Genomic DNA, 26,369 nt, shown 5'->3' on the forward strand with positions numbered 1-26,369 from the left:
TATTCTAACAATTTTAACCCAACAAATGACTGACGTGATGTCATTTCCTGGCAGGGGCGGAAAATATCGGGCTATTCTCTTTAGTGTTTGCCCTGTCTACACTCACCCTCTCTACCTCTTCCCCGTTTTTTCATACTAAATCAGTCCAGAACCCCTTAAAATAGGACGAAACCGAACTGACACTACGCTTTAACATCGTAACTCATGGAGTAAATCACAACCGGGGAGAATTAAACCGAGGTGAGCTTTATTCAGCCGGAGCTTGCTGAGATGCGCGAGCTGCTAGTGTTAGCTCGAGCCATTCATATCAATGGATCTTATCGTATATTGTCATTGCTGCTTTTCACTGAAATTCACACATAATATTATGTAAGCAGGGCTGATTTGGGCATGCCATTTTTCTTGGTATAAATGTGTTTGTATATATCGCTGGCTTCGATACTTTGCTGTGCAGAGGTAGGAGGAGCCTTGACAGCTGATATTTATTTTTCTGCTCTCTTATTTATTTTATACAAATAGGGTAAAAATCAGTATTTCTTTTTTCAGTTCTTATCACATGCTTGTGCGGTCGATATTTTAGACATTGCATACTGATTAAATTCTACATATTCAAGCTATGCTAATTTGTGGACTATCAATTTAATCTAAGTGGCACTGCCTGACTGTGCATGGTTAATGAATGTTTCAACCACTACTGTTATTTTGCCAACTTTTTTTAGCATGGGCGATGTCTTTTGTTCTAATTATTGATTTGGCTTCCAGGAATTGTCAGCCAATAAGAGCTTGTTGCCATGTTACTGTAATATGCTGTTTTCCATCTTGACATTTGGCATAATTGCATTAACCATATAAAGCAGTATTTGATACATACTTGCCATACTTGTGCTATTATTTAATGATTTTATGGAGTAAATGTAAGAATATATTTTTTTATATTGTCACTAATACTTCAAGATGAATATTTACTGGACTAAAGCAACTTTGTTAAAATGTAAGTATAAGATATGATAAAACAGGTATTTCAGGGACATTTATTTGTCTATTTGTCAATCATTATTGTATTGCACTGTATCTGTATTATAGGTTTTGCCCACCAAAATCTAAGGATTTAAATGTCTTATTAATAATACATGTTATTGGAAATGGGAAATGTATAGAGACAGGTAATGTGTAAGCTTTTTATGTAAGTAGTCTTTTATAAGAAGTCTCTGTAATAAATGCATTTACACTATAGAGTTTCATATTACTTGTTGGCCATCTAAATAACTGCAATTTTTGCTCCGCTAAATAAATCTGAGGTGTTTTTTCTTCCTAGAGTATAAGCTCCATATTCTCACTATATGAGCCCTTAAAGCCTTATGTATTATATATGATGCATTTTTTATTTTTTTAATTTTTTATTTAGCCTAAATGTTAAATAGATGTTTCATTAAAAAAGATCCTTCTTTAATCCTTCAAAATCTTCTGCTAATAATTCAGCTTGAATAACTTGCACTCATTTTTACATCATTTAATCAGGTTACATTTAAAACTGTTGGATGCTGTTGGAACATCAAATGCCATTCAAAATCTTGACAACAGTTATGGCATCACTGTGATATGATTAGTCTTTTGTCTTTTTAAGTCAATATGATATTAAAATCAGTCTCATTTACTTGTATACAAACCAGTGTTACATTAAAAGGGGCAGTTACAAGAATAATTCACTTAACAAACACTGATTAGTTTACAGATTGAACTAAATTAAAAAAGTAATATATGCAAAGACAAAATGTATTTATATATTTTGTGCTGTGATGTATGTATGCGTAGAGATGCAGATTTCCACTTACTTTAAAGTCAAATCCTAAAATCAAAGCTTATCAAATACTTTATTAACACGATTCTTTTGCTTTACCACTAATATTTCATTTTTTGGAAATGCAAATGTGGATTGATCTCTTGATTGATTATGTGTAATATAGTTATGATGACTAATCTGCATCCTTTTCGTTTTTCCTCTGCAGGTAGAGCTTTGCAGTCGTCCTTCATTCTACAAACCCGTCTCGTTCACTCTCTTTCACATACCAACCTTCTTTAATAAAGTTCTCTTCCTACCTGACTGCAAAGCCTATACCTGGTCATTCAATCAACCAATCTATCTACCAGCCAATCAGAATGTCACAGCTTCAGTTCCAGCCGCCTGTCAACCCTGCACCCAGTGCCGCCCCGTTACAGCTGGCCCCGCCCCAACCTGGGTTCAGCATTCCATGTGCCACTGCTCCCTTACCCTCAGAGAGTGCCAGTCACCCGTTAAGAAACTCCGCCCTGCCTTCTGCCTCCGCTACACCTTTCTGCAACCCCACAGGTGAGTCAAAAAATGTTTGTTGCATTTTTAGATATAAGGCATCATTAAAGTCCCCATGAAATCAAAATGGAAGTTTTTTGGCTTTTATTATGAATATGTTTGCTTTACTGTTATCTATAAGCTAGTGTGCTCCAAAACAATGACAAAATTCTCTCACTTCTGCTTAAATGGATCAGTGATTTTAATGACATCACTCTGCACTTCAGCTCCTCATCAGATTTTCTGTCCAATCAAATTCTCTCTAGAATCTGAAGCGTCCCGCCCTCTACATTTTAAATAGACGCTGAAGCTGTGGCTAAATTCAGTCACTTGTTCACACATTTACTCATTTCTTCATGGTGAATGGTGTATAGTGCACTATATTGGGGATCCCCATCCCCTATGTAGTGCACTACAATTAAGACATAACAAGTGTAAAAACTTTCCACTGGGGCGAATGAAGTCTGGTTTCACATTAGTGTCACATGAACTTCCGCAGCGCACACAGTCTGCTCTGGTCCAAAAACAAAATGGCCGAGAGCGGATCTTTATGTGCGAGTTAACGCATGCCAGAAAACATATCGGACCCATTTTGCATTCTGCACAGAATGCTATATTTTTAAACATTAGGAGGGAAACGGTTAGAGATTAGGAGGAAACTGCGGCTTATTTACAAGATCAGCGGCTCTGGCTGAGCTGTAATATAAATTAAATGCTATTGGTTATTTTTTTTAAAAGGAGAGCAGTCTGATATTACCCACCCTGCCTTCCTGTTTCAGTGGATATTATGTCAACATATTTAATAATTCTGCACTTTCAAGGCACTTCAGTGGGCCTTTAACTGTTAGGACTTGAACATTTGACCATTTGAATTCTTCAGTGATGCTCATGATTGCATGGAAATCTCCAAATCTTTTTTTTAATTTTATTTGCAAAATTAATTTTTAATAGCATATTATGCATCAGCAATAATGGTCTAAAATTGCTGAAAAACTTCCATTCAAGGGTTTTGGGTCAGTAAGCTTTTAATTTACAGTAAATGAATAATTTTATTCAGCTAGGATGCATAAATTGAACAAATATGAAAGAAGTAGTGTCCCCAGAGGTCAAGTTGATTCAGGGAAATCAGGCTGGGACAATATCCCCGGACTTCAGTGTGGGGCCCCCCGGGTTCGCCTGGTGAAGGTTGGGTTCTTGCTGCAGAGGTCCAAGACTCTACAAAAAAAAACATTTTTTTTTAAATAAAAGCTGCTCTTAAGAACTTACTATTAACCCAAAATATTGAACACCACAACAGTTTTCAGCATTGATAATAAGAACAACTGAAATAATAATGCTGAAAATTCAGCTTTGTCATCACAGGAATAAATTACATTTTAAAATATATTATGTTTGTGCCTTGGTGAGCATAAAAGTCTTTCTTTTAAAAACATTAAAACATTTTCCCACTGACCCCAAACCTTTGTTCAGGCCTGTTTAATGCACATGCAAAAACCTCAGTACCTTGTTTTGCCCTTATAACAAAATAATTTTCTTGGATTGGTTTAAAAATGTTTCCTTTTTTGATTTATTGATTTAGTATCTAACATGGCAAACCCTAAAGAGAAGACCCCCATGTGTCTAGTGAATGAGTTAGCCCGTTACAATAAGATCCAACCTGAATACAAGCTACTCAGTGAACAAGGACCAGCCCACTCCAAGGTAAGAGTTGGCTATATTCACAAACACACAAAACTATCCCTTCCCTGCCTGAAGTTTCTGATGGTGTCTGTTGGTCAGATTTTCTCAGTGCGGTTAACACTGGGGGATCAGCACTGGGATGCAGAGGGGACCAGTATCAAAAAAGCCCAGCACTCTGCAGCATCATGTGCCCTTGTTGAAACTTCTCTCCCCAAACCCAGTCACAGAAGCCCCCGCCACCCTGGCAAGAACCCAGGTGGGATCTACAAGGGCTCAGAGTGTACGTCTAATTTTCTTCACTTTATCTTCTCAATCGGAGTAGTACAGAGCCCTGCACAAGACAATATACAGGTCCTTCTAAAAAAATTAGCATATTGTGATAAAGTTCATTATTTTTCATAATGTAATGATAAAAATTAAACTTTCATATATTTTAGATTCATTGCACACCAACTGAAATATTTCAGGTCTTTTATTGTTTTAATACTGATGATTTTGGCATACAGCTCAAGAAAACCCCAAATTCCTATCTCAAAAAAGTAGCATATTTCATCCGACCAATAAAAGAAAAGGGTTTTTAATACAAAAAAAGTTAAACTTCAAATAATTATGTGCAGTTATGCACTCAAAACTTGGTCGGGAATCCTTTGGCAGAAATTACTGCTTCAATGCGGCGTGGCATGGAGGCGATCAGCCTGTGGCACTGCTGAGGTGTTCTGGAGGCCCAGGATGCTTTGATAGCGGCCTTAAGCTCATCCAGAGTGTTGGGTCTTGCGTCTCTCAACTTTCTCTTCACAATATCCCACAGATTCTCTATGGGGTTCAGGTCAGGAGAGTTGGCAGGCCAATTGAGCACAGTAATACCATGGTCAGTAAACCCTTTACCAGTGGTTTTGGCACTGTCAGCAGGTGCCGGGTCGGGCTGAAAAACCAAATCTTCATCTCCATAAAGCTTTTCAGCAGATGGAAACATGGAGTGCTCCAAAATCTCCTAATAGCTAGCTGCATTGACCCTGCCCTTGATAAAACACAGTGGACCAACACCAGCAGCTGACATGGCACCCCAGACCATCACTGACTGTGGGTACTTGAAACTGGACTTCAGGCATTTTGGCATTTCCTTCTCCCCAGTCTTCCTCCAAAATCTGGCACCTTGATTTCCGAATGACATGCAAAATTAGCTTTCTTCCAGAAAAAATACTTTGGACCACTGAGCAACAGTCCAGTGCTGCTTCTCTGTAGCCCAAAAGTGGCTTGACCTGGGGAATGCGGCACCTGCAGCCCATTTCCTGCACACGCCTGTGCACGGTGGCTCTGGATGTTTCTCCTCCAGACTCAGTCCACTGCTTCCGCAGGTCCCCCAAGGTCTGGAATCGGTCCTTCTCCACAATCTTCCTCAGGGTCCGGTCACCTCTTCTCGTTGTGCAGCGTTTTTTTGCCACACTTTTACCTTCCCACAGACTTCCCACTGAGGTGCCTTGATACAGCACTCTGGGAACAGCCTATTCGTTCAGAAATTTCTTTCTGTGTCTTACCCTCTATCTTGAGGGTGTCAATGATGGCCTTCTGGACAGCAGTCAGGTCGGCAGTCTTACCCATGATTGCGGTTTTGAGTAATGAACCAGGCTGGGAGTTTTTAAAAGCCTCAGGAATCTTTTGCAGGTGTTTAGAGTTGATTAGTTGATTCAGATGATTAGGTTAATAGCTCGTTTAGAGAACCTTTTCATGATATGCTATTTTTTTAAGATAGGAATTATGGGTTTTCATGAGCTGTAGACCAAAATCATCAGTATTAAAAAAATAAAAGACCTGAAATATTTCAGTTGGTGTGCAATGAATCTAAAATATATGAAAGTTTAATTTTTATCGTTACATTATGGAAAATAATGAACTTTTATCACAATATGCTATTTTTTTGAGAAGGACCTGTATATATTGTGGCCACAAATTAAGAATTTGTTTTCTCGATTAAGTAAATCGTGCACATGATATAATAATTATTTCCGTCATTTCAAGTAAATTGTGTGCACGATATAATTCGTTCACTAATTTTAAAGGGATAGCTCTCCCAAAAATGTAAATTCTGTCATTAATTCCTCCCCCTCATGTTTTTCCAAACCAGCAAGACTTTTGTTAATTTTCCGAACACATATGAAGATCTTTTTCATGAAATCTAAGATCTTTCTGTACTCTCTATTGACAGCTACCCAACTACCACTTTGACGCTTCAGAAAGTTCATAAAGAGATCGTAAAACTAATTTATATAAATTGAGTGGTTTATTGCAAAATGCAAAAAGAGACTTGATCACTTTATATGATGAACAGATTGAATTTAGACATTTATTGGATGACATAAGGGTGAGTAATTAATGACAGAATTTTTTAGAAAGTCACCTTTGCACATATATGATGATAATATATTTTGTGCACACAATATACTAATTTGTTCCCTCGATTTTGTATATTGTGGCCACGTTGTACTAATTTGTTCCCTCATTTTGATGTAACTAAAACAAGGTATAGAATTATTACAATGTGACCACGATTTTGTAAAACGAGGGACGGAATTATTATATGTGTGCACAGTTTCCTTAAAGTGAGGCATCGAATTAGTCAGATGTGCAGACATATCAGTAAGTAAGTCATGGGAATTGAGTGTTAATTTGTGCAGGGCTTTGTAGAGCAACACCCAAAAGTGAAAATTCTCTCATCCTCAAAATGTCGAAACCTGCATGAATTGGGCTGTCGAGCTCCAAAAAAGCAAACAGTATCTTTAAAGAAGCCCATTGCTTTGCTTTGCTTTAAGCTTGGAACATACTCTGCAAGAACAGAGAAATTTGTTTGTTTTCTCGAGGTGGCAAGAACAAGAACAAAGTTCGTTCTGGCAGTACATTCCATACTTCACGAGAAAAGCAGGTGCCGATCATCTGTGTTAACCACGGCCACTTTAAATGTATGACCAATCACACAATAGTTCTCGAACACCCGCAAGAAAAAAGTTCTGCTCAGGCGTTGTGTCGAGAACAAGCTGCGAGAACTCCCAAACCAGGGCTACGAGAACAAAATGACGTAATTTTGTTCTCGCAGCCCTGGGAGCGAGAGCTTTTTTCTCTGTTCTTGTGGAGTATGTTGCAGCCTTTAGCCAGCTCTGTGTTCTGCAGAGTTTAGCTCCAACCCTACTCAAACACCTGAACCACCTAACCAAGGTATTCAGGATTACTTGAAAATTACTGACAGGTGTGTTGGAGCAGATCTCTCCAGAAGGGTTTGGTACATCTGCTTTAGAGACTTCAAATGTACACATGAGCTATTAAACATGGTGAGTGGATGAGGTTTTTTTATTTATTTTTTGGGTGAGCTATTCCTTTAAAACTCCAAAGTAATGTGTACTTTCTACTTTTTTTAAACCTTGAATATATATATATATATATATTATAAATACATTACTGATCAAAAGTGACCATAAATACATTTATAATGTTACAAAAGATTTCAATTAAAAAAAATGCTGTTCTTCTGAACTTATTTACCAAAAATATTAAAGTAGTTCACTTTAAAATCAAAGTTATACAAAATTGAAAAAAGTGAAGTGAATTATTGGGTTTTTGTAAAAAAAAATGTTTTAATCCATATATAAACTTTTGTAAAGTAAAATATCTAGCTTCCACCAGACCATAGTATATTTTTCTTACAAAACCTCATTGATTCGCTTTAGAAGGCCCTCCGGAAGATTAACCCTCCGGAGCTGTGTGGTGTACGTTTATGATGGATGGATGGATGCACTTTCTGGAGCTTTAAACCCGCTCACTTCCATTATAAAGCTTGGAAGTGTCAGGATATTTATTAAGTTAAAAAAGTCAGATACACCTAGGATAGCTTGACGATAAAGCATGGAATCATTTTCATTTTAAATTGAACTGATCATTTAAGCAGCACTTCTGTTTTTAACTCTGATAATACGATTTTTTTTCTGCCATTAAATTGGCACATTAGAATAATTAATGTAATGCTATGTACAAAATTCAACTTTTGCCATAACAGGAAAAATTACTTTTTAAAATATATTAAAATAAAGAAAAGTTGTTTTCAATCGGAGTAATTGATTAAACCCCATGTAGGTTGAAACCCATGAATGTTGGCTGTGCAAGCAGCTGTTTGACATGTATTTCTCTCATGCAGATAACGTAACCCACACTGTGGAGCTTAATGCACTTTGTATGAAGTTGGGCAAGAAGCCCATCTATAAGCCTATAGATGCCTACCATGGTATGAGACCAGCGTTCAACTACAACATCAGAGCAACAGGCCCTTACGCACGCTCCATGCAGCAGTATGCACTCTCTATTTCAATCTTTTCCTTTTGCTTATTGAATGATGCAAAATAGAAAAGTTGGTTGAGATGGCCTGTGATTAATCTTTTGTTTTGACAGAAAAATATAATATGCTGTTTCACTTTTCTTCTCTTAAACAGTTATTACTACCCATTTCCTCCTGTGGGGCCAGTACTTTATCATATGGAGCTGTCTATTGGTGGACAACAGTTCCACGGCAAGGGCCGCACGCGTCAAGCCGCCAAACATGATGCTGCAGCCAAAGCTATCAAATACCTGCAGAAAGAGCCAATAATGCAGCAAATGGCTGAGGTGAGAGTTTTTTATGACACGATTCATTGGCTGTCTGTAATGCCGGGTACAGTAGCCCTGCTTTTCATTCGCCGAATCCCCAACGTATGCCTAAAATAAGAGGCAAATTGTGGCAGTCACGGAGTTTGTATAATCCAAGACGTGCCATCGATGCCTGTGAGATATTTAGCATGCTAAATATCTGGACCTGTCTGTGTCTCAGAGTTATGGAGTGTGAAATGCGTTTTTGACAGGAAATTACATTGATGATGACCTACAGCCAATGAGAGAGCAAAATACAGGGTAAGGGAAAGTTCAGTGGGATGAGTCATAGACCTGCAACAAAACAGATTCATATACATATACTTTTTTTTTTCTCCACTAAATCTGAGCACAGACAGCTTAAATTGCATGCTTCATTTTAACAAGAAATCCTGTCTTGCGTGAGAACTCCTCTATCCTGTGTGATCTTACGTTATTTCCTGTATCATTTTCTCGTGTGTGTGTGTGTCTGTCTGCGATTCTTCCTATTGAAATCTTGTGTAAAATGTGATCTCCTGTAGCCAATTCATTGTGTAATGTCAATGTGCACACCACAGCCACTAAATGGTACCCTAGACAGTCATGTAGTGTGAGAAGAACAGCTATCCTACAACTTTGAAAAACGGCTGTGTGTACCCGGCATTAGTTATTCTTCAAAAAGAGATGCTCTCAATTCTTGAACCTAAGAAATTCAAGCAAGATAAAAAAAAAAATTCTGATCTATTTTGTTAAACTGTGACTAAAAATACCTGTCATGTAGATGGAAGAAGAGCCAGCACAAGAAAACCTTAACAAATCCGAGATCAGCCAAGTGTTCGAGATTGCACTGAAGCGTGACATGCCTGTGAATTTCGAGGTATGCCATTATCCCATCATGCATAGGGATATATACAAATATACAAAACAATCTTGCATGCAGAAGATGCATATTCCTGTATATCAGTGGAAAGGCAGTTGTCAAAATCGCAAATTGTTCACTTGTCCTTAATTCTCTTTGATGTATACAGGTGCTAAAAGAGACTGGGCCTCCTCATATGAAGAGCTTCGTGGTGAGGGTAACGGTGGATGAGTTTTCAGGTGAGGGAGAGGGCAAAAGCAAGAAGATCGCCAAGAAGCTAGCTGCCATCGCTGTGCTGGAGCAGCTCCGCAGACTGCCTCAACTCCCTGTCACAGACAAGATACCACTACGCATTAAAAAGAAAAGCAAGTCCATTATCAAGGTAGATGATTTAGACTGGCTGGGCTAGTTTGACGTCTGGAGTGCTGTACTTTTTAAAAACTCAGACAATTTGAATAAATACCAACCAACAGCATTTATTTGAAATTGAAGTCTTTAACATTAAAATAATCAATTTAATGTTGCTGTAGCTGCCCAATAAAAGTTTCTTAAATAAAAAACAAACGGGCCCCAAACTTGTGAACAGTAGTGCATATGTATGTGTGAATATTTGTTAAATAGCAAAATTTGACATCATAACTGAAATATTTCAAACTTAATTAAATAGGAAATGCGTGACAATACCAAGGGCTGTCATTCTGTGTTTTTATCAGTCCATTCATTTGATGTATTAAATGATTGCCTCTTTCATCATATTTTCATTAATCTAAATGTATTGATCAAGTCAGTCCTTATAAATGTAACATTAGGGTTAAAACAGTTTTGAAAAATTTCCTGTTTCATAAATCGATGTTTTTGAGCTAAAGTTCCATGAAAAATGCCCTAATTCCTTTAAAGTTTTTTTTTTTTAAAAAGGTCACCCCATATGGAAACTATCATAACAATGGGAACGGTTATATAACAAAACTTCCTAAAATTTCCAAGAACTGTTTAGAACTTTCTGGAATTGTCTAGAACAGTCAAAATATTGGTATATATACAGTATAGGAGAGAGGGGCAGAGTGAGAGGGAACTTTAAGCAAACAACTCAGCTTGATACTTTTAGAATTTTTTTTTCTTTCTTTCTCCGTAGCTTTCTCAGTATTAAAATCACACACAAGACTAGAATGTCACTTTACTACCTTACAGAAGAACAATGATATCTGGACCAATCATTTCAGCAATAACATAGAAGAGGAAGTGTGCCTAGAAGAAAAGTGCAGAGTGGCACTCCAAATGCATATTTTTGGATGGTACACGTTTTCTGGAGAAGAAATCAAAGGAAGGTGTGGAAATTTCTATAGAACTAACAAAATTATGGAAAAATAAATTGAACTGGAAAAGTTCCAGAAAGTTTTAGGAAGTGCTACTTATAAGCAGTATTTTTTGTTTTATGGTGGTTCCATTAAAAAAAAATCTAATTTATTAGGCCGTTGTTCATTGCTTAAAACAATCGATTAAGTTAATCGATTTATGATTCAGGAAATATTTTATTTAAAAAGAAGCCAAACGTTTATAACCCTAGTATCCATTTATAATGTGTGTCAATATATATTGCTCTTTCTTAATGAATTTTGCACCCACTCTTAGCTTCAGACGAGTCCAGAATATGGTCAGGGCATGAACCCCATCAGCAGGCTGGCTCAAATCCAGCAGGCTAAGAAAGAAAAAGAGCCGGAGTACACCTTAGTGACGGAGAGAGGTCTGCCTCGACGCAGGGAGTTTGTCATGCAGGTACTCCATCAGAGAGAAGACTCCGTTCTCTGACTCAGCATTTTTATATTAGCGTGAAGGCCATGTTCTTTTGGCCATCATTTTCATTTACAACCTGCAAAATTGCTTCTTTTCAGAAATGTTCCTGGAAAAATAAAGTGCCCCTGTATCAATTTCTGTTTTTTTTTTTTGTAAATCTCACTCAGGTGTCAGTTGCGGGCCAGAATGCAGAGGGAATGGGTCCTAGTAAAAAAGTGGCCAAGCGAAATGCAGCCGAGAAGATGCTGGAACTTCTGGGTTTCAAAGTGCCTCAGCCACAACCACCCAAACCGGCATTGAAAACAGACGAGAAAGTGAGTGTCTGCTTATTAACAGCATTTACTTTGCATTGAAAACATGGTGAAAGTGGTTTCAGGGGTTTTCAAACTGTGGTCCTGGGCCAGAAGGGGCTGATAAGACGGTCTGTGAAACATTTGAGAGAGGATTTCAAAATTTATAAACCAAATTTATTGCATGTACTTTTTAAAAAAAGTTTATTTTTTATTTTTATGTTCACCAAAATTAATATTGGTCCTTTCATTCTTAGTAAATACTGGACAATGTTTTATTTAATTCACGGGACTAGTTCTAACGATGGGCAAAAAAAAAATATATATATATATATTAACTCAAAAAAGGCAAATATTTGACAGATATTACATTATCTGCCATAAAAAAACAAAAAAAAAAACGTTATTTTAACAATGATATAAAAGCCAAGTTTATTTTGAAAATTAATTATTTACGTTTGTCTTTGCAATATGACACCTAACTATTTTATCACCCAGCAGAAATATTCTAATACTGCTATATATTTGGAAGGGGACAAAGGGAACATCATATTTTGGGCTCTTTGGCATCAAGAAGTGATAACTTTCTTACCACCATGGAGAACAAACCGGTCAGCCATTATAAAATACTTTTTTTCATTTATCGTTGTAAAGGTACCTGCTAAGAAACCTGGAGATGGACGAAAAGTGACCTTCTTTGAACCGGGATCTGTGGACAAGGCCGGTCTTGGTATGTGTTGTCTAGTCATTTGTCATATTCAGCTATCATCAATCTGGACGTGGTTATATGTACATGGTCCTTGTATCATATATTACAAGCTCATTGTTCATTTTAGTGAATATCTATTGCTTGAGATTGACTCTTGTGTTTCTCAAAGCAGCCAATAAGGAGGAAGATTTCCGACTTCCCTTTCTCAGCCATCAGCAGCTTCCTGCTGGCATTTTACCCATGGTGCCTGAGGTGGCACAGGCGGTGGGTGCCAACCAGGGACCCCATGCAAAAGATTACGGTCGTACAGCTGCCCCCAACCCAGCCAAGGCCACAGTAACGGCCATGATTGCCAATGAGCTGCTGTACGCTGGCACGTCCCCGACCGCGGAGGGTATACTCAAGACCAAAAACAGCTTGGCACACAGACCCAACGGACCCCTTACCAGACCATCCGAACAGCTCGGCTACCTGGCCACTGTACAGGGATTACAGGTATTGAATATAATCGTAAGTGCACGCTTAGCCACCCCAGTTATGTTGCTCAACCAATCTGTACTCGTTTTTGCCACAGGTTGAATATAAAGACTTTCCCAAAAATAACAAGAATGAGTTTGTGTCTCTGATCAACTGCTCCTCTCAGCCCCCTCTCATCAGCCACGGCATCGGCAAGGATGTGGAGTCCTGCCATGACATGGTAAATAGTATTTGAACATTTTCCTTTAATGAATAGGCTACATTTATTCAGCAAGGAGACATTAAATTGATTAAAAGTGGAAGTTAAGTGTACGTTTACACGACGACAATGTACTAAAACCTGAAAAGTTTTGCCTACGGACAACAATGATCCCCGTTCGCACGGATCCGCGAAAATGACTAAAAACATTGTATTATGCATACCAGGCCAGTAGTTGGCGATATCACTTTGTAAAGAAACACTACGTCCGAAATGAAATACTTCCATACTATATATAGTTTATGAAAAGCATACGCCAGAGTAGTATGACCGAATACCAAGCGGCAACCTCCCGCAGTTTCTCTTGAAGCCAATAAGGAATTGACTTGCACTGCAATTCCTTGACTTGCCACACAGGCTCCAGATGGGAGCAGAATCTCATTGAGCCCCATGTTAACATTTACATTTACGCATTTGGCAGACGCTTTTATCCAAAGCGACTTACATTGCATTCAAGGTACACATTTTTACATTCTTGCTCTCCCTGGGAATCGAACCCATGACCTTTGTGTTGGTACTGTTTGAGCTACAGGAAAGCCTATAGGGTTGTTGAAGGGTATGTTAAAGGGTTAGTTGACCCAAAAATGAAATTTCTTTCATTAATGACTCACCCCAATGTCGTTCTACACCCGTAAGACCTCTGTTCATCCTTGGAACACAGTTTAAGATATTTTAGATTTAGTCCGAGGCCTTTCTGTCCTTTGAATTTAAGTGTATGCCCACTTGCTGTCCACGTCCAGAAGGTAATGAAAACATCATCAAAGTAGTCCATATGTGACATCAGTTGGTTAGTTAGGCTCTTTTGAAGTGTTGACAATACATTTTGGTCAAAAAAATAACAAAAAAATTAGACTTTATTCAGCATTGTCTTCTCTTCCGTGTTTCTCATATAAAGATTCAAATGGTCATGATTCAAGATTCGGATCGGGTGGCAAACTGCTGAAATCACGTGACATTGGCTATATGTCAATCATATCGGTATGTCAATATGATATTATCAATCTGCTGATTGACCGTTTGATTCTTTATTTGAGGTTTGAAAACAAACACGGAAGAGAAGACAATGCTAAATAAAGTCAATTTAAAAAAAATTTTTTAACCAAAATGTACTGTCGACGCTTCAAAAAAGTCTAACTAACCGACTGATGTCACATATGGACTACTTTGATGATGTTTTCATTACCTTCTGGACGTGGACAGCAAGTGGGCATACACTTACATTCAAAGGACAGAAAGGCCTCGGACTAAATCTAAAATATCTTAAACTGTGTTCCGAGGATGAACAGAGGTCTTACGGGTGTAGAACGACATTGGGGTGAGTCATTAATGAAAGAAATGTCATTTCTGGGTCAACTAACCCTTTAAAATCGCCAAATTTACAGCAGGAAAAAAAACATTTACAGCCTGGTACAAATTGTGGTTTTGGTCTATACGCAAATTTTGTATATACAGATTACGTTCATAATACACGCATGGTATTGTTTTAAAAAATGTGCACTTTGAAACCCGTGCTCAGGACACCAAAATGCCAACCTGGTGTAAATCAATAGCCAAAACACATAAAAAGTTTTTATTTGAAAACTGTCGTGTTGATGATGGCCCCTTTATGGTGACAGCCCCTTATGGTTGCATATGGTGCCAGATTTACTAAACTGGTCCAATTAGCGTGAGAGTGCAAATCCCATAAAAGCACCGATGGGAGAGGAAAGTTCTAAACACAAAGAACAGAGATTCCGACGGGTCATTTCCAAAATGACCAATGCAATCTACCAAGAGTTTGCTAATTGACATTCCAAAAAATGCCAGAAAATTCTACACCCTCTACCACACACTCTCTGTTCTCCTCCAACTATTGCAGCCATGTCAAGTGCAAAATGGGTTAAGACATGCTTTCTGGGGCATTAAATAATGGCACAAACACCAGTAAATTGACGAACCTTAGGAAATCACCTTGCATGGTTAATTTAAATACTCTCTTGCCGTAAATTTTGTGGAAAACTCCGACGTGCAACAATGTCAGCCGCAAAAATAACCCTGTCCACGTCTTTTCATTGCTAACATTTTTCTTTTTTTTTATGCCAAAAAAGGGTTTGCCAAGATCTGGCCCTAATAATGTTACAAAATATTTCTATTTACAATAAATGTTGTTCTTTTGATCTTTCTATTCAGTGAAGAATCCTGAAAAAAAAGAATAAAGTATCACGATTTTCAAAAAAATATTAAGCAGCATAACTGTTTTCAACATATATTAATAATAAGAAATGTTACTTAGGAAGTCATTTTAATAAAATTTGGTGCTTATGGTTCATTTGACAACAAAGGAACACTCCACCATTTTTAGAAATAGGGCTTATTAAACTTCTTTCCTACATTAATGTGGGCAAATGCATTTTTGTCTCAGTGGATGCATTGTTTTAGTTTGGCAGGGTCGCCGCTAGCTTAGCTTAGCATTATGAATGGAATCCTATGTTGCCAGCTAGCATGTCCTGAGTAAAAGGGATCCAGTTTTCCAATAGCCATTTTCTTTGACTAACAAGGAGGTTTTTAGCTCTGAAACTTGCAGGATATTCTTATATCACAACAAACTTTTATATATCAGGCTCAAGGGAAAGTTGATTTCTCAATTCATCGCCCCTTTAAAGATTACCATGGAAGATCTGTCTGTACTTGTATCTTGCTTATTTCAATGCCTCTTTCTCTCCGGACAGGCTGCTTTGAACATCCTGAAGCTTCTGTCAGAACTTGACCAGCAGTCCAATGAGCGCACCGCTAATGGACCTATGTCGGGGTCAGTATCATATGGTCTTTTTCATTTTGCAACATGAAATTGTTGTATAAACTAGTTGTTCTTACCTGTCTCACCCTCCACAGGTGCAACAAACAGGACGTAGAGGGTGATGCATTATTAAAACCGGCTAACTCAAGCACCATCGGAAAGACTCTGGATGGCACAGTGTAGATTTGACTATTTGATTGGTTGTTTTATTTGTGAAACACTAGAGAAAAGTCAAAAGCAGTGTTTTGATCCTTTGAGTAATTCTAAATTTATCTTTATCTAAATGCATTTGAAGTATTCAAAACACAGTTAAACAAGGTTGAGATATGTTGATGTTGTTTAATTGTGCACACGATACATTTTTAAACGCTACGGCTTGGAAAAGTCGCCTCGTCATATCCAGTGAAGTGGTGGTTTTGTTTTCGTTGTTAAATTGTAAAATGATTATTGTGAAGTTCGACTTGAGTAGACTGGCTTTTCTTCGTTGTTCCAAGAAAGTCATGTTTTCAGTGTCATGATTTTTTTTTTCTTCTCGCTTTTATTTTTCTATTTTATTTTAAGCGTTGTATTATAGGAACCCAGCGCGTTGGGTTGTATTAGCGCTGTTGTGAAGTGCAGTATAAAACCCCGTTGAAGGATATGATGAAGCTCTCAAACACGTCTCTGCTGTGGCGGTTTTTCTCCAGTGCTTTTTGTTACAATGACGACCATAACACACACTCTCTCAAAAACAAAATCATTTCATCTACATTTTCACGTAGGTCTGGGAAAATGTTATTGTGACTTCAGTGTAGAGTGTGTGGTGGTGTTTTGTGTATGTGTGTGTGTGTGTGAGAGAGTGAGTGATGGAATGTATGTATGTATGTATGTATGTATGTATGTATAAAGCACGATATTGTTCAGTCATGTCAGTTAAACTGATGCATTCTCCTATCAGTGTTGACCCCACCCACTCTGCCAGTTTTCCTGTTTTCCTCATGGAATATGAGTAAAAATGATGTGCCTCTTGCACAAAAAAAACCCCAGTGTGTGTGTTCTGTAAATGCTATAATTGGGATCTCATGGCTGTGGAAAACCTGTAAAAATCAGGAAATTATGATGAAATTATTTTTGAGTAATTATTTTTATATTAACACAGATCTATGCATCTTAGTGAGTACAATTTCTGTTACATTGTTTAAAAAAATCTTAATCACAAATTACTGATAAAAGTGAAGTAAAAGGTGTAGACATTGTGAGCAGTGTTGGGGAAAGTTACTTTTAAAAGAAATGCATTATGATATTATTTTACTCTCTAAACTAAAGCAACTAATTGCATTACTTTTTATGGGAAATAATGATATGCTACTTTTCCTCAGCTAGGCTTGCCTGTTTGGTTTTAATCAAATAAAACAACCAGACACAAGGTTTGTTTTTTTTGCCAATGTAAAGGTCCTTTTACACCACGAGTGAAATGAATAAGCCTCAGGCCGAAGGAAATGCAAATCCACACCTGTACACACCAAGCAAGCATTTTCGGCTGTGCCGCAATTCTGGATTGCAGAAGAATAGGACTCAACACAGTTCAACACACTTGAGCAATAAAACAAATGAAGCACATTTGTGATGTTTAAGAAGTCATTTTTGGTTAGTATGGTTGAATTGCATCATCGAAGGCCAGCAGCAAAGACAAAAGTTAATAAAGTGAGATTAAAAACATAAAGCATATTTGTGTAATTTAACACTGAATTGTTTTTGAGCAAGTGAGATGAGTAAATGCAGGCGTACATTTAGCCTAGAACTCTAATAACTATGTTCACACAGCACACACAGCGTCTCTGTACTTACGTTTCTCTACATGGGGACAGGACAGTGGTCAGTCAATAAAGGAGACAATGCTGTAACCTTTGTTACTTATTTGAAAAATTAACATTAAAAAAAAAAGTAAAAGTAATGCGTTACTTTACTAGTTACATGAGAGTCATCTGAATATGTAACTCACGTGACACCGAGAATGAGTGTGTGAAAAGAATGTGGAACTTGCGTTTTAAAACAAGCTAGGGATTTCAATATAATTTGAAGTTAAGGTGAAATAAAACACCTGCAAACAATTAAACGTGTACATATATATATTTGGCTATTGCATATATCTTATTTAAATGGGTATCACGCCCAATAACTTGCTCTATCCAGTCAAATCCAATTGCATAAAACACACATTTCAGATGTGAACCATATCAGTGGTTGTTGGACGGCTCACCCTGAGTGATTAGCTAACCGGAAAAACAGATCACAGCTGAGCTGGGCCTAGATAACCAGAAGATACCCGTTTCACTTCAAACTGATTCACCTACACATCCATAATAACATAAATCAATTAACATTAAAAAGAATATTCCACACGTGATTTGCTGCAGCTGTTCAAAAGAGACCTATTCCAGATGTTTAAGCAGCCTTTACAGGGCCATTGGCTGCTCTTTTCTTCTTCATGGTCTCGATGAACGGGTACATGCACTGATCTGAGCCTATAAAGCGGTATGTCACCACATTGGATTCCCACGGTAACAGGCTGCAAAGACAAGATGTCATTCAAGGCATCAGGGTTTCAGCAAGAATATGTATGGTGCCATAAATGAGGCAGAATAATTTAGTGTGATTCATGACTTCAAGCATGTTGATGTTGGTCTGTACTCACGCTCTGGCCAGGAAGGGCAGGTAGGTTAGTCTGGGGATGCACACCAGTGGCTGGTCTATGAGAATGGCATTCATAGCCTGCTGTACACAGTACAAGGGCTCCAGGGGAGGCAGGATCAGTTCAGCCTCTTCCCTGTAGGGAACAAGAGTTGACAACTATCAAGGGCTATTTACTGAAATTTAAACGTTCAGTGTAGTCCTTAAAGGGTTAGTTCACCCAAAAATGTAAATGATGTCATTAATGACTCACCCTTATATCGTTCCACACCCGTAAGACCTCCGTTCATCTTCAGATACAGTTTAAGATATTTTATATTTAGTACGAGAGCGTATCTAAGTGTATGCACACTATACTGTCCATGTCCAGAAAGGGAATAAAAACATCATCAAAGTAGTCCATATGTGACATCAGTTAGTTAGTTAGAATCTCTTGAAGCAGTGAAAATACATATTGGTCAAAAAATCAAAAAAACTACGACTTTATTCAGCATTATCTTCTCTTCCGTGTTTGTTTTCAATCCTCAAATAAAGATTCAAACGGTCATGCATCTGAGTATATTGATTCATGATTTGGATCGCGTGTCAAACTGCTGAAATCACGTGACATTGGCGATCTGAATTCTGAATCAATACGCTGATTCATGACCGTTTGAATCTTTGTTTTTATTCCCTTTCTGGACATGGACAGTATAGTGTGCATACACTTTCATACGCTCTCGGACTAAATATAAAATATCTTAAACTGTGTTCCGATGATTAACGGAGGTCTTACGGGTGTGGAACGACATTAGGGTGAGGAGTTAATGAGATAAATTTCATTTTTGGGTAAACTAACCCTTTAGGTACAGGGTACTTGAGGTGACAACAAAATACAATATACAATGTCATGTATTTACTTAATTAAAACTTCAGCACAGATGCATTGAATTGATCAAAAGTGACAAGAAATCTTTTATAATGTTACAAAGGATTTCGGTTTAAAATATTAACTTTCTATTTATTAGACAATTATAAAAAAAACAATATCACAAAAATATTATGGAGTATACACTAAGTGTATATAACCCGCCTTGTTGGCAGAGGCTACTTACACTAACTCCACCCACTGACATCTGGTTGGGCTGGACAAAATTACTGAAGATGTTCGATAGTCAACAATAGCGATATTGTATGGGTTAGGGTCATGACAGAAAGTTGACTTAAATCATTCCATGTTCGAATCCGCCTTTTGCTAAACTCGCTCCACTCCATTTTCCCATCACATATCAGATCGGAAAGGCATTTACTTTAATGAAAATATTTTAAAAGCGGAAATAAAGTGTCTAAGATGTGTTTAATAATAAAGTGTTTATTGGCTGGGTAGGCATCAATGTAGGGGGGCTTTACTTTACCAATAAGGTGCAATCCATTTAATAATTTTAATAAATATAATCATTTATCAAGTTATTATTGCACACTGTTTAATGTACTACATATTATCTGACACTAATTGTGAGTATAAAAAGCATATGACATCATATTGCTCAGAAAACAGCTTGATTAGTGATAGTGTTTAGGATTTTTGAGGATTTTAAAAAGAAGTGAATGGATTTTTATAAATGTAAGGTGGCTGTGTCCACACACTGCAAATACATTTATATCCAAACTGCATCCGATGACCCCTTTAAGTCTTGCGCTTGAATGGACAAATTCACAAAAATTGTCAACATGCCCGTCTTGGCGAGTATCCTAGCAAACATTGTCTTGAGTAAAATGTAAGAGTTGAGAAAGACGTGTTTGTGTGTAGTATGTACTGGATCATTATGTCTTAAAGGGAAAGGATCCTTTTCTGGATGTCTGTGTTTTGAATGTTAATCAAACAACAAATGACAAAGAAAACACTCACTGCTCTTCACTGAATAGCTTTTGTAACTTCAATAATGATTACTCTTTATTTAATTTATACAGTGAAGATTATAAAATGCAATGGTATTTTTATATTTGATTACTTTATTAAATTTCTGCACCTGAAAAACCTGAATACTTTGATCTATTATATGTATGTGTGCTGTTGCTGCTTATTTGGTTTATTTTTATTTGACAAATGTCCTAATTTCCCTGAATGTAGCACACACCGAAACCAAGACAGTAAAACCATGATTACTCACCGAACCGTGAGTAATTTGAACCTTTGAACCCACTGACCTAATCCTGCAGCCGTCAAACATGCCAGTGTCCACAACATAAGGGCACACAAGAGTGGTCTTCACTCCATCCACATCCTCTTCCGTCAGCAGTTCATGGGCCAGAGACTCATGAAACCCCACCGCAGCAAACTTACTGGCACAGTAATCCTAAAATTCACACATACAGACATCTGTAAATTAATGACATGAAAATTAGGAATAAATCAAACAATTTGATTTCGACAAAATGAGCCCCTTTTACTCAATTGCTGTCGATCTCACCTCTACACAGGCTGTGCTGAAGAGTCCCAGGACACTGGCTATAGTGATGATGTGGCCATGATTATTGGCCTTCATCTGAGGAAGGAACGCCTTGACAGTCTACATGCAGACAAACAAAATAAAGTAGTTTGATATAGATATGCGCCTCTATAGTATTTTAAAGGTTCCTACTTTTGTTTTGGCGGTCTACTGCAATAGGTTTACATGCATCCAAGGTCAAAAAACACTTATTTTCTCACTGCAACTTCACCTCTTTTCTCACAGTGTCTGAAACGGTGAGATAAAGGATTCAGTCACTCTAAACCCCTCCTTTCAGAGAGCCTACTCTGCTCTGATTGGTCAGATGGCCCAGTCTGTTGTGATTGGTCTACTGCGTACAGGGCATGTCAGAAACAAAACGGCTATTACGTATATGAATTTCAGCTCTGCAGACTTTCTCAGCTCTTAATACACAGTGATAATAACAGTAATGATACCGTGTCGGTTTGTCCTCAACCTTTGGAAGTGCAGGCAAAGTGGATTTGCTTTCAAAGCGCAGAAAACTGCGTCTTCTTGACGTGTCGAAAACACGAACCGAACTCTTCCAATGCCTCAGCCATGATAACTACAGTGTTTGAGGGCGGGTCGAAGTAGACATTGTTTGCGGGCAGCCAATGGGCTGGCATTATGCAAATTTGTATAATACTGATAATAGGCATCTATACAGCTTATATACTGGGTCACGGGTGTGCTGGATGATTACTGACAACAGTGGGGTAATGATATCGGAGTAAAGAGGTTAGGGGAAGGTTCTGGAAATGTTAGAGCAATGTTAAAATAACGTTAGGTGAACATTAAAGTAATGTTAGAATAACATTCTACAAACAAAAAACTAATGTTCTGTTTCCGTTAAGAAAACTTTCCTGGCTAACCAAAAACAATCATTAAAAACTAACGTCCCGGTAACCAAAAATTGTTCGCTGGGAATATCCAAAAAGCAAATGAAACTCATTTGTACCTAAACTCTATACTCGCGTACCTATAACCTTGTGTGAGGAAGAGATTGAAATCTAAATTGTTATTCACTTACAATCCTCCCCACGGGCAAAGTTCTGAAATCTCATTTGGTTTGGTTAGAAATAAGATATCTCAGACATTTAGTTATATCACAATCAAAAGCATATGAATATGATTGAGATTTTAGAGCTTTGGCACAAGGTATATTTGTTTTTTGTCCCTTTTGGATTTTGACAGCCAATATTATTATGTGTGTTTGGAAAAACCTAAGAAGTAAATAAATATAAAATGATTATAAAAATGTATATAAAATATAAAAATAAAATAAAAGAAGTAATAAATATATAAGATATATATGATCTTACAGAGACCATACCACTTTCAAGGCACCAACAAAAAACATCAAGGATGTTTCGTAATAAATCATTACTCAAATAATAATTTAAATTCTCAAATTGGCTGCTCAACTAACACTAACACACATGATAAAATGCAGTTGCCCTGAAAGCTTCCTTGGAGTACAAGTGTCTGGCTATTGAATACATCTAAATGCAAAGAACCATAGTATCACCAGCACTGTTTTTTTAATGTCTTTTTGGCATCCAGAGCACACGTCAGCTCAATGCTAATGTGTTGCCTGCTAAACGATTGCTCAATGTAAGCATTAATCCACTTGATACGTGGTCACGGTTATTTGCATTAAGAGGATCAGTGTGAGACTTTCGCTTGGGAATAATACGTTTACATCCGAGAAGAAATAAGGCTAAAGGGATCAAATCAGGTAATTCCCACATCATGCATTCTATGCATATAAAGTAATACAAAGGCAAAGCAGCTTTACTTACTTCTAATCCATTTATTATATTTGTGAAACTTTGCCATGAGTGAGGTCTATCAGTATATAGCACAGGGTATTCACATATTGCACTACAATTCTCATCATTCTCAGCTTAGATGATTCATTAATGAAGAGTCTTTGATTTATTTTAAGCTATTTAAGCATCTTTATTTCTACAAAGTCAATTGAGGTTTTTTATTTGTCACTCATTACATCAACATTTATGATAATCCACAGCGACTAACAGTGAATTCAAGGTGAGGTATACATTTTATAAGTTCCTGCATTCTCATGGGGCAGGGAGACCTATATAGGCCTATATTATAATTATTAAAAATGAATTATTAAAATGATTGAAAAGTACATATACTTTTTAAAAAGAAGATAAACTTATTTTGGTTGTTGTGTTCCAATCATTTTGACCTAGAAAGGGATTTTCTTTTTCCCAAAAGTTAGTGTTGCTAATTATTTTAGTGTTGGACTAAAACTTACTAACTTTGCTCACACAGGCTAAAACAACTCAACAATTGTTTTTGTTTTGTGTGTGTGTTGGTGGGGTTAGTGATTTATCTGATCGATTTTAACTCCAAAACTGAGGTGCATAAGAGTGAATCTATAACTGGAGATACATTTTACATTTCAAAAAGTGGAGGAAAAAAACTAGTCACTAACAGAATTTCTTTTCAGTGTTCTTAAATTAAAACCTTTTATACTTATACTTATATCTTAAACCTTTTAGCCAAAAACTCCACTTGCTACATAATTACAAGGCTTTTAAAAAACCCACTGATCAGTTATAAATTCTGTTTTCCTTTTGATATTGTAGCTATTTTGAAGTTTTACAAAATAATTGGCGTAAGAACGTTTTAATAATAATAATGATGATGCGTTCGATTTATATAGAGCTTTTCAAGGCACTCAAAGCGCTTTACATAGAAGGGGGGAATCTCCTCAACCACCACCAATGTGCAGCATCCACCTGGATGATGCGACGGCAGCCATATTGCGCCAGAACGCTTACCCCACACCAGCTGATTGGTGGAGAGGAGACCGAGTGATGAAGCCAATCAGGATATGGGGATTATTAGGAGGCCATGATGGACAGAGGCCAGTGGGCAAATTTGGCCAGGATGCCGGGGTTACACCCCTACTCTTTTTCCGAAAGACATCCTGGGATTTTTAATGACCACAGAGAGTCAGGACCTCGGTTTAACGTCTCATCCGAAAGACAGTGCTCTTTGTCAGTATAGTGTCCCCATCACTATACTGGGGTGTTAGGACCCACACAGACCACAGGGTGAGCGCCGGTTTTTCCCAGTTGGTCTCCCATCCAGGTACTGATCAGGTTCAGCCCTGCTTAGCTTCAGTGGGAAACCAGTCTTGGGCTACAGGGTGATATGGCTGCTGGTTAGTTTAAAATATTTTCTCAGAGAACACATGCCTTTCAGTGCTAGAGCATATCAGTGACATAATTTCCTGTCACCGATTTAAAGGCAAAGTAAGGTTAATAAAATTAACAAAATAAAACTATTTAATGTTGAGGAATAAGGAAAATTACTATTTATTATATCTATTACAAAAATAAAAGTAAAATAAAATATTTTGAGATTCATGATAGAAAACATACATAGAATAATTATGACAACAATAAATCATTATTTTCTGTTATACAAGACATTTTTTTTTTTTACAGAAAATATTCTATTGTTATGCCTTGTAACATCTTGTTATCCTTGACAAATTATTAAAATAATAAAAAAAATATAACCATTTGAAAAAAGCCTGCAATTAATCACCCATATAGCTCAGATCAATAGTTGACAATATATAGCATAATTAAAGATTTACAAGCAATTTAAAAGGCTGGTCATAAAAAAAGACTAAATAATTAGTTAAAAAAATTAGTTTGAACTATAGCCTACCAATTTTGATATTTCACTTTAAACTTACAATCTTACCCAGAAGAGGGCGTGGCAGTTTACTTTCAGCGTCCTCTCCACCATGGTATCAGGGCAGTCCAGGAGTCTCTCACCCGCCACCACCCCGGCATTGTTCACCAAGTAGGTCACATCCCTTCCCATCTCCTTCCGTACCTGGTCGGCTGTGCGGTACACTTCTTCTCGGTTTGTCACATCCACGGTGTACGCGTGTGCCTGGCCCCCTTGCGCCCTCACCATCTTTGCTGTCTCCTCATTAGTTTCTCTGTTCATGTCCCACAGCACCACTTCTGCACCGTGCTTCGAGAACTCCAGGGCGAACAGGCGGCCCAGCGCTCCCCCGGTGCCGGTTATTAGCACCAACTCGCCGTCTATGGGTTTCGTACGTGGTCTCAGCACGATGCGCACACAAGAGCGCAGGATGAAGTACACGACGTCTAATATCATCATCTGCAAATCCATTAGGAATATCATGGTGCCCAGGTAGATGTGTGTGATTGTTTGAGGGAGTGAGACAGCTAAACTTGTTGCCCTGTTTCCGAACAAGCCATGCCTTGATCCCTCGGCTGCTTAAATACTCCCGTCCTCAGGATTAGGCGAAAATACCTTTATCAAACTACTTTTGCTGTGAGGAAAAGGACTACTGTAAGGCAGTACACTAATCAAATTAAAATCCTGAGCTGCAAAGGATCCTGGGTAACCAGCAGTGCCACAATATTATTGTTGATCATGATCTCATAGGCCTATATGCTGAAAAAGAGACTAACACGTAATATTATGGAGTATGGCGTTTCCTGAACCACAAAAACAATCCACTGTGGACATTTGAAAACCACAGTTCATCTATTTGTCCTAGCCTTTTGTGGTTTGGACAAAAATAGTTCCATTTTAGGTAACCTCTTCTTTTATTATTTAAAGAGTGGTGTCATATGTGACTATGGAAGAAGTGTTTGCACTGTAAGGAGATTATGTGTTCATGTAGCATTAATCTGGGTTAATTATGCTTTTGTAAGGCAATGAAATACTTGCATGTTTTGAACAGAGTTAGTCTTTTTTAGTTATGGACAAAGCACTGTAGTCATTCTGGGTGGATCAAAGGTCTCCACCAGCATCGAATGCTTTAAATCTTAACCTCACTTTGCAAATCTGCAAATGTCAAATTATTATTTATTTTAATGAATTTTTGCACGTTTAAGTCACATTGACACATGCTGTATACATCACATAGAAAACTGAATGTTTTTGATATAAACAAATTATAATAATCAAAACCAGTGTTGGGGTAATGCATTACAAGTAATGTGAGTAACGTAATCAGATTACTTTTTCAATTAGATTTTTTTTCAACTATAAAGTAACACATTAGATTTAAATTCACAACAAAATATATATTTTTTTAAATAAGTAACTTTTTGTAACTTTTATGAGTAACTTACTTTGTAATAAGTTACTTTGTTGTCCCATTTATTGACTGCCTGCTCTCCTGTCCACGTGTAGAGAAATCGTAAGTTCAGCGGTGTCATAGGTACTCTGAACAATGACATGATGGTTTTTTGAGTTCTAGACTAAAAATGATCATCCATTTACTCATCTCACTTGCTCAAAAAAAGATTCAGTGTTCCTCAAAATAAATAAAAACAGTTAAATGCAAACTAAGAATATTGCGC

At 37.4% G+C, this 26,369-nt stretch overlaps 2 protein-coding genes across 3 annotated transcripts; one reads left to right on the plus strand and one right to left on the minus strand.

Annotated features, from left to right (window-relative positions):
- The first annotated feature begins 59 nt into the window (after window positions 1–59).
- On the plus strand, window positions 60–17,410 carry stau1 (staufen double-stranded RNA binding protein 1). Of its 2 annotated transcripts, none has more exons than XM_067460274.1 (15): window positions 60–240; window positions 2,007–2,347; window positions 3,906–4,027; window positions 4,106–4,286; window positions 8,187–8,337; window positions 8,479–8,650; window positions 9,432–9,527; window positions 9,679–9,891; window positions 11,139–11,282; window positions 11,468–11,614; window positions 12,245–12,320; window positions 12,469–12,794; window positions 12,874–12,996; window positions 15,744–15,823; window positions 15,907–17,410. In XM_067460274.1, exons 2-15 carry the CDS (start codon window positions 2,158–2,160, stop codon window positions 15,992–15,994), a joined length of 2,109 nt encoding a protein of 702 aa, XP_067316375.1. In that variant the 5' UTR covers window positions 60–240; window positions 2,007–2,157; the 3' UTR covers window positions 15,995–17,410. The 2 variants fall into 2 exon arrangements, with proteins under 2 accessions (XP_067316375.1, XP_067316376.1); XM_067460275.1 differs by having other exon boundaries at window positions 61–240; window positions 12,472–12,794.
- Window positions 16,330–25,436, minus strand: rdh20 (retinol dehydrogenase 20). The gene is made up of 5 exons (XM_067460277.1): window positions 24,724–25,436; window positions 20,932–21,030; window positions 20,669–20,817; window positions 18,486–18,617; window positions 16,330–18,359 (listed from the first exon to the last, which is right to left on the minus strand). Exons 1-5 carry the CDS (start codon window positions 25,174–25,176, stop codon window positions 18,236–18,238), a joined length of 957 nt encoding a protein of 318 aa, XP_067316378.1. The 5' UTR covers window positions 25,177–25,436; the 3' UTR covers window positions 16,330–18,235.
- Window positions 25,437–26,369: the final 933 nt, after the last annotated feature.

Source organism: Pseudorasbora parva, chromosome 12 (genome assembly GCF_024679245.1).
Source record: "Pseudorasbora parva isolate DD20220531a chromosome 12, ASM2467924v1, whole genome shotgun sequence".
NCBI lineage: Eukaryota > Metazoa > Chordata > Actinopteri > Cypriniformes > Gobionidae > Pseudorasbora > Pseudorasbora parva.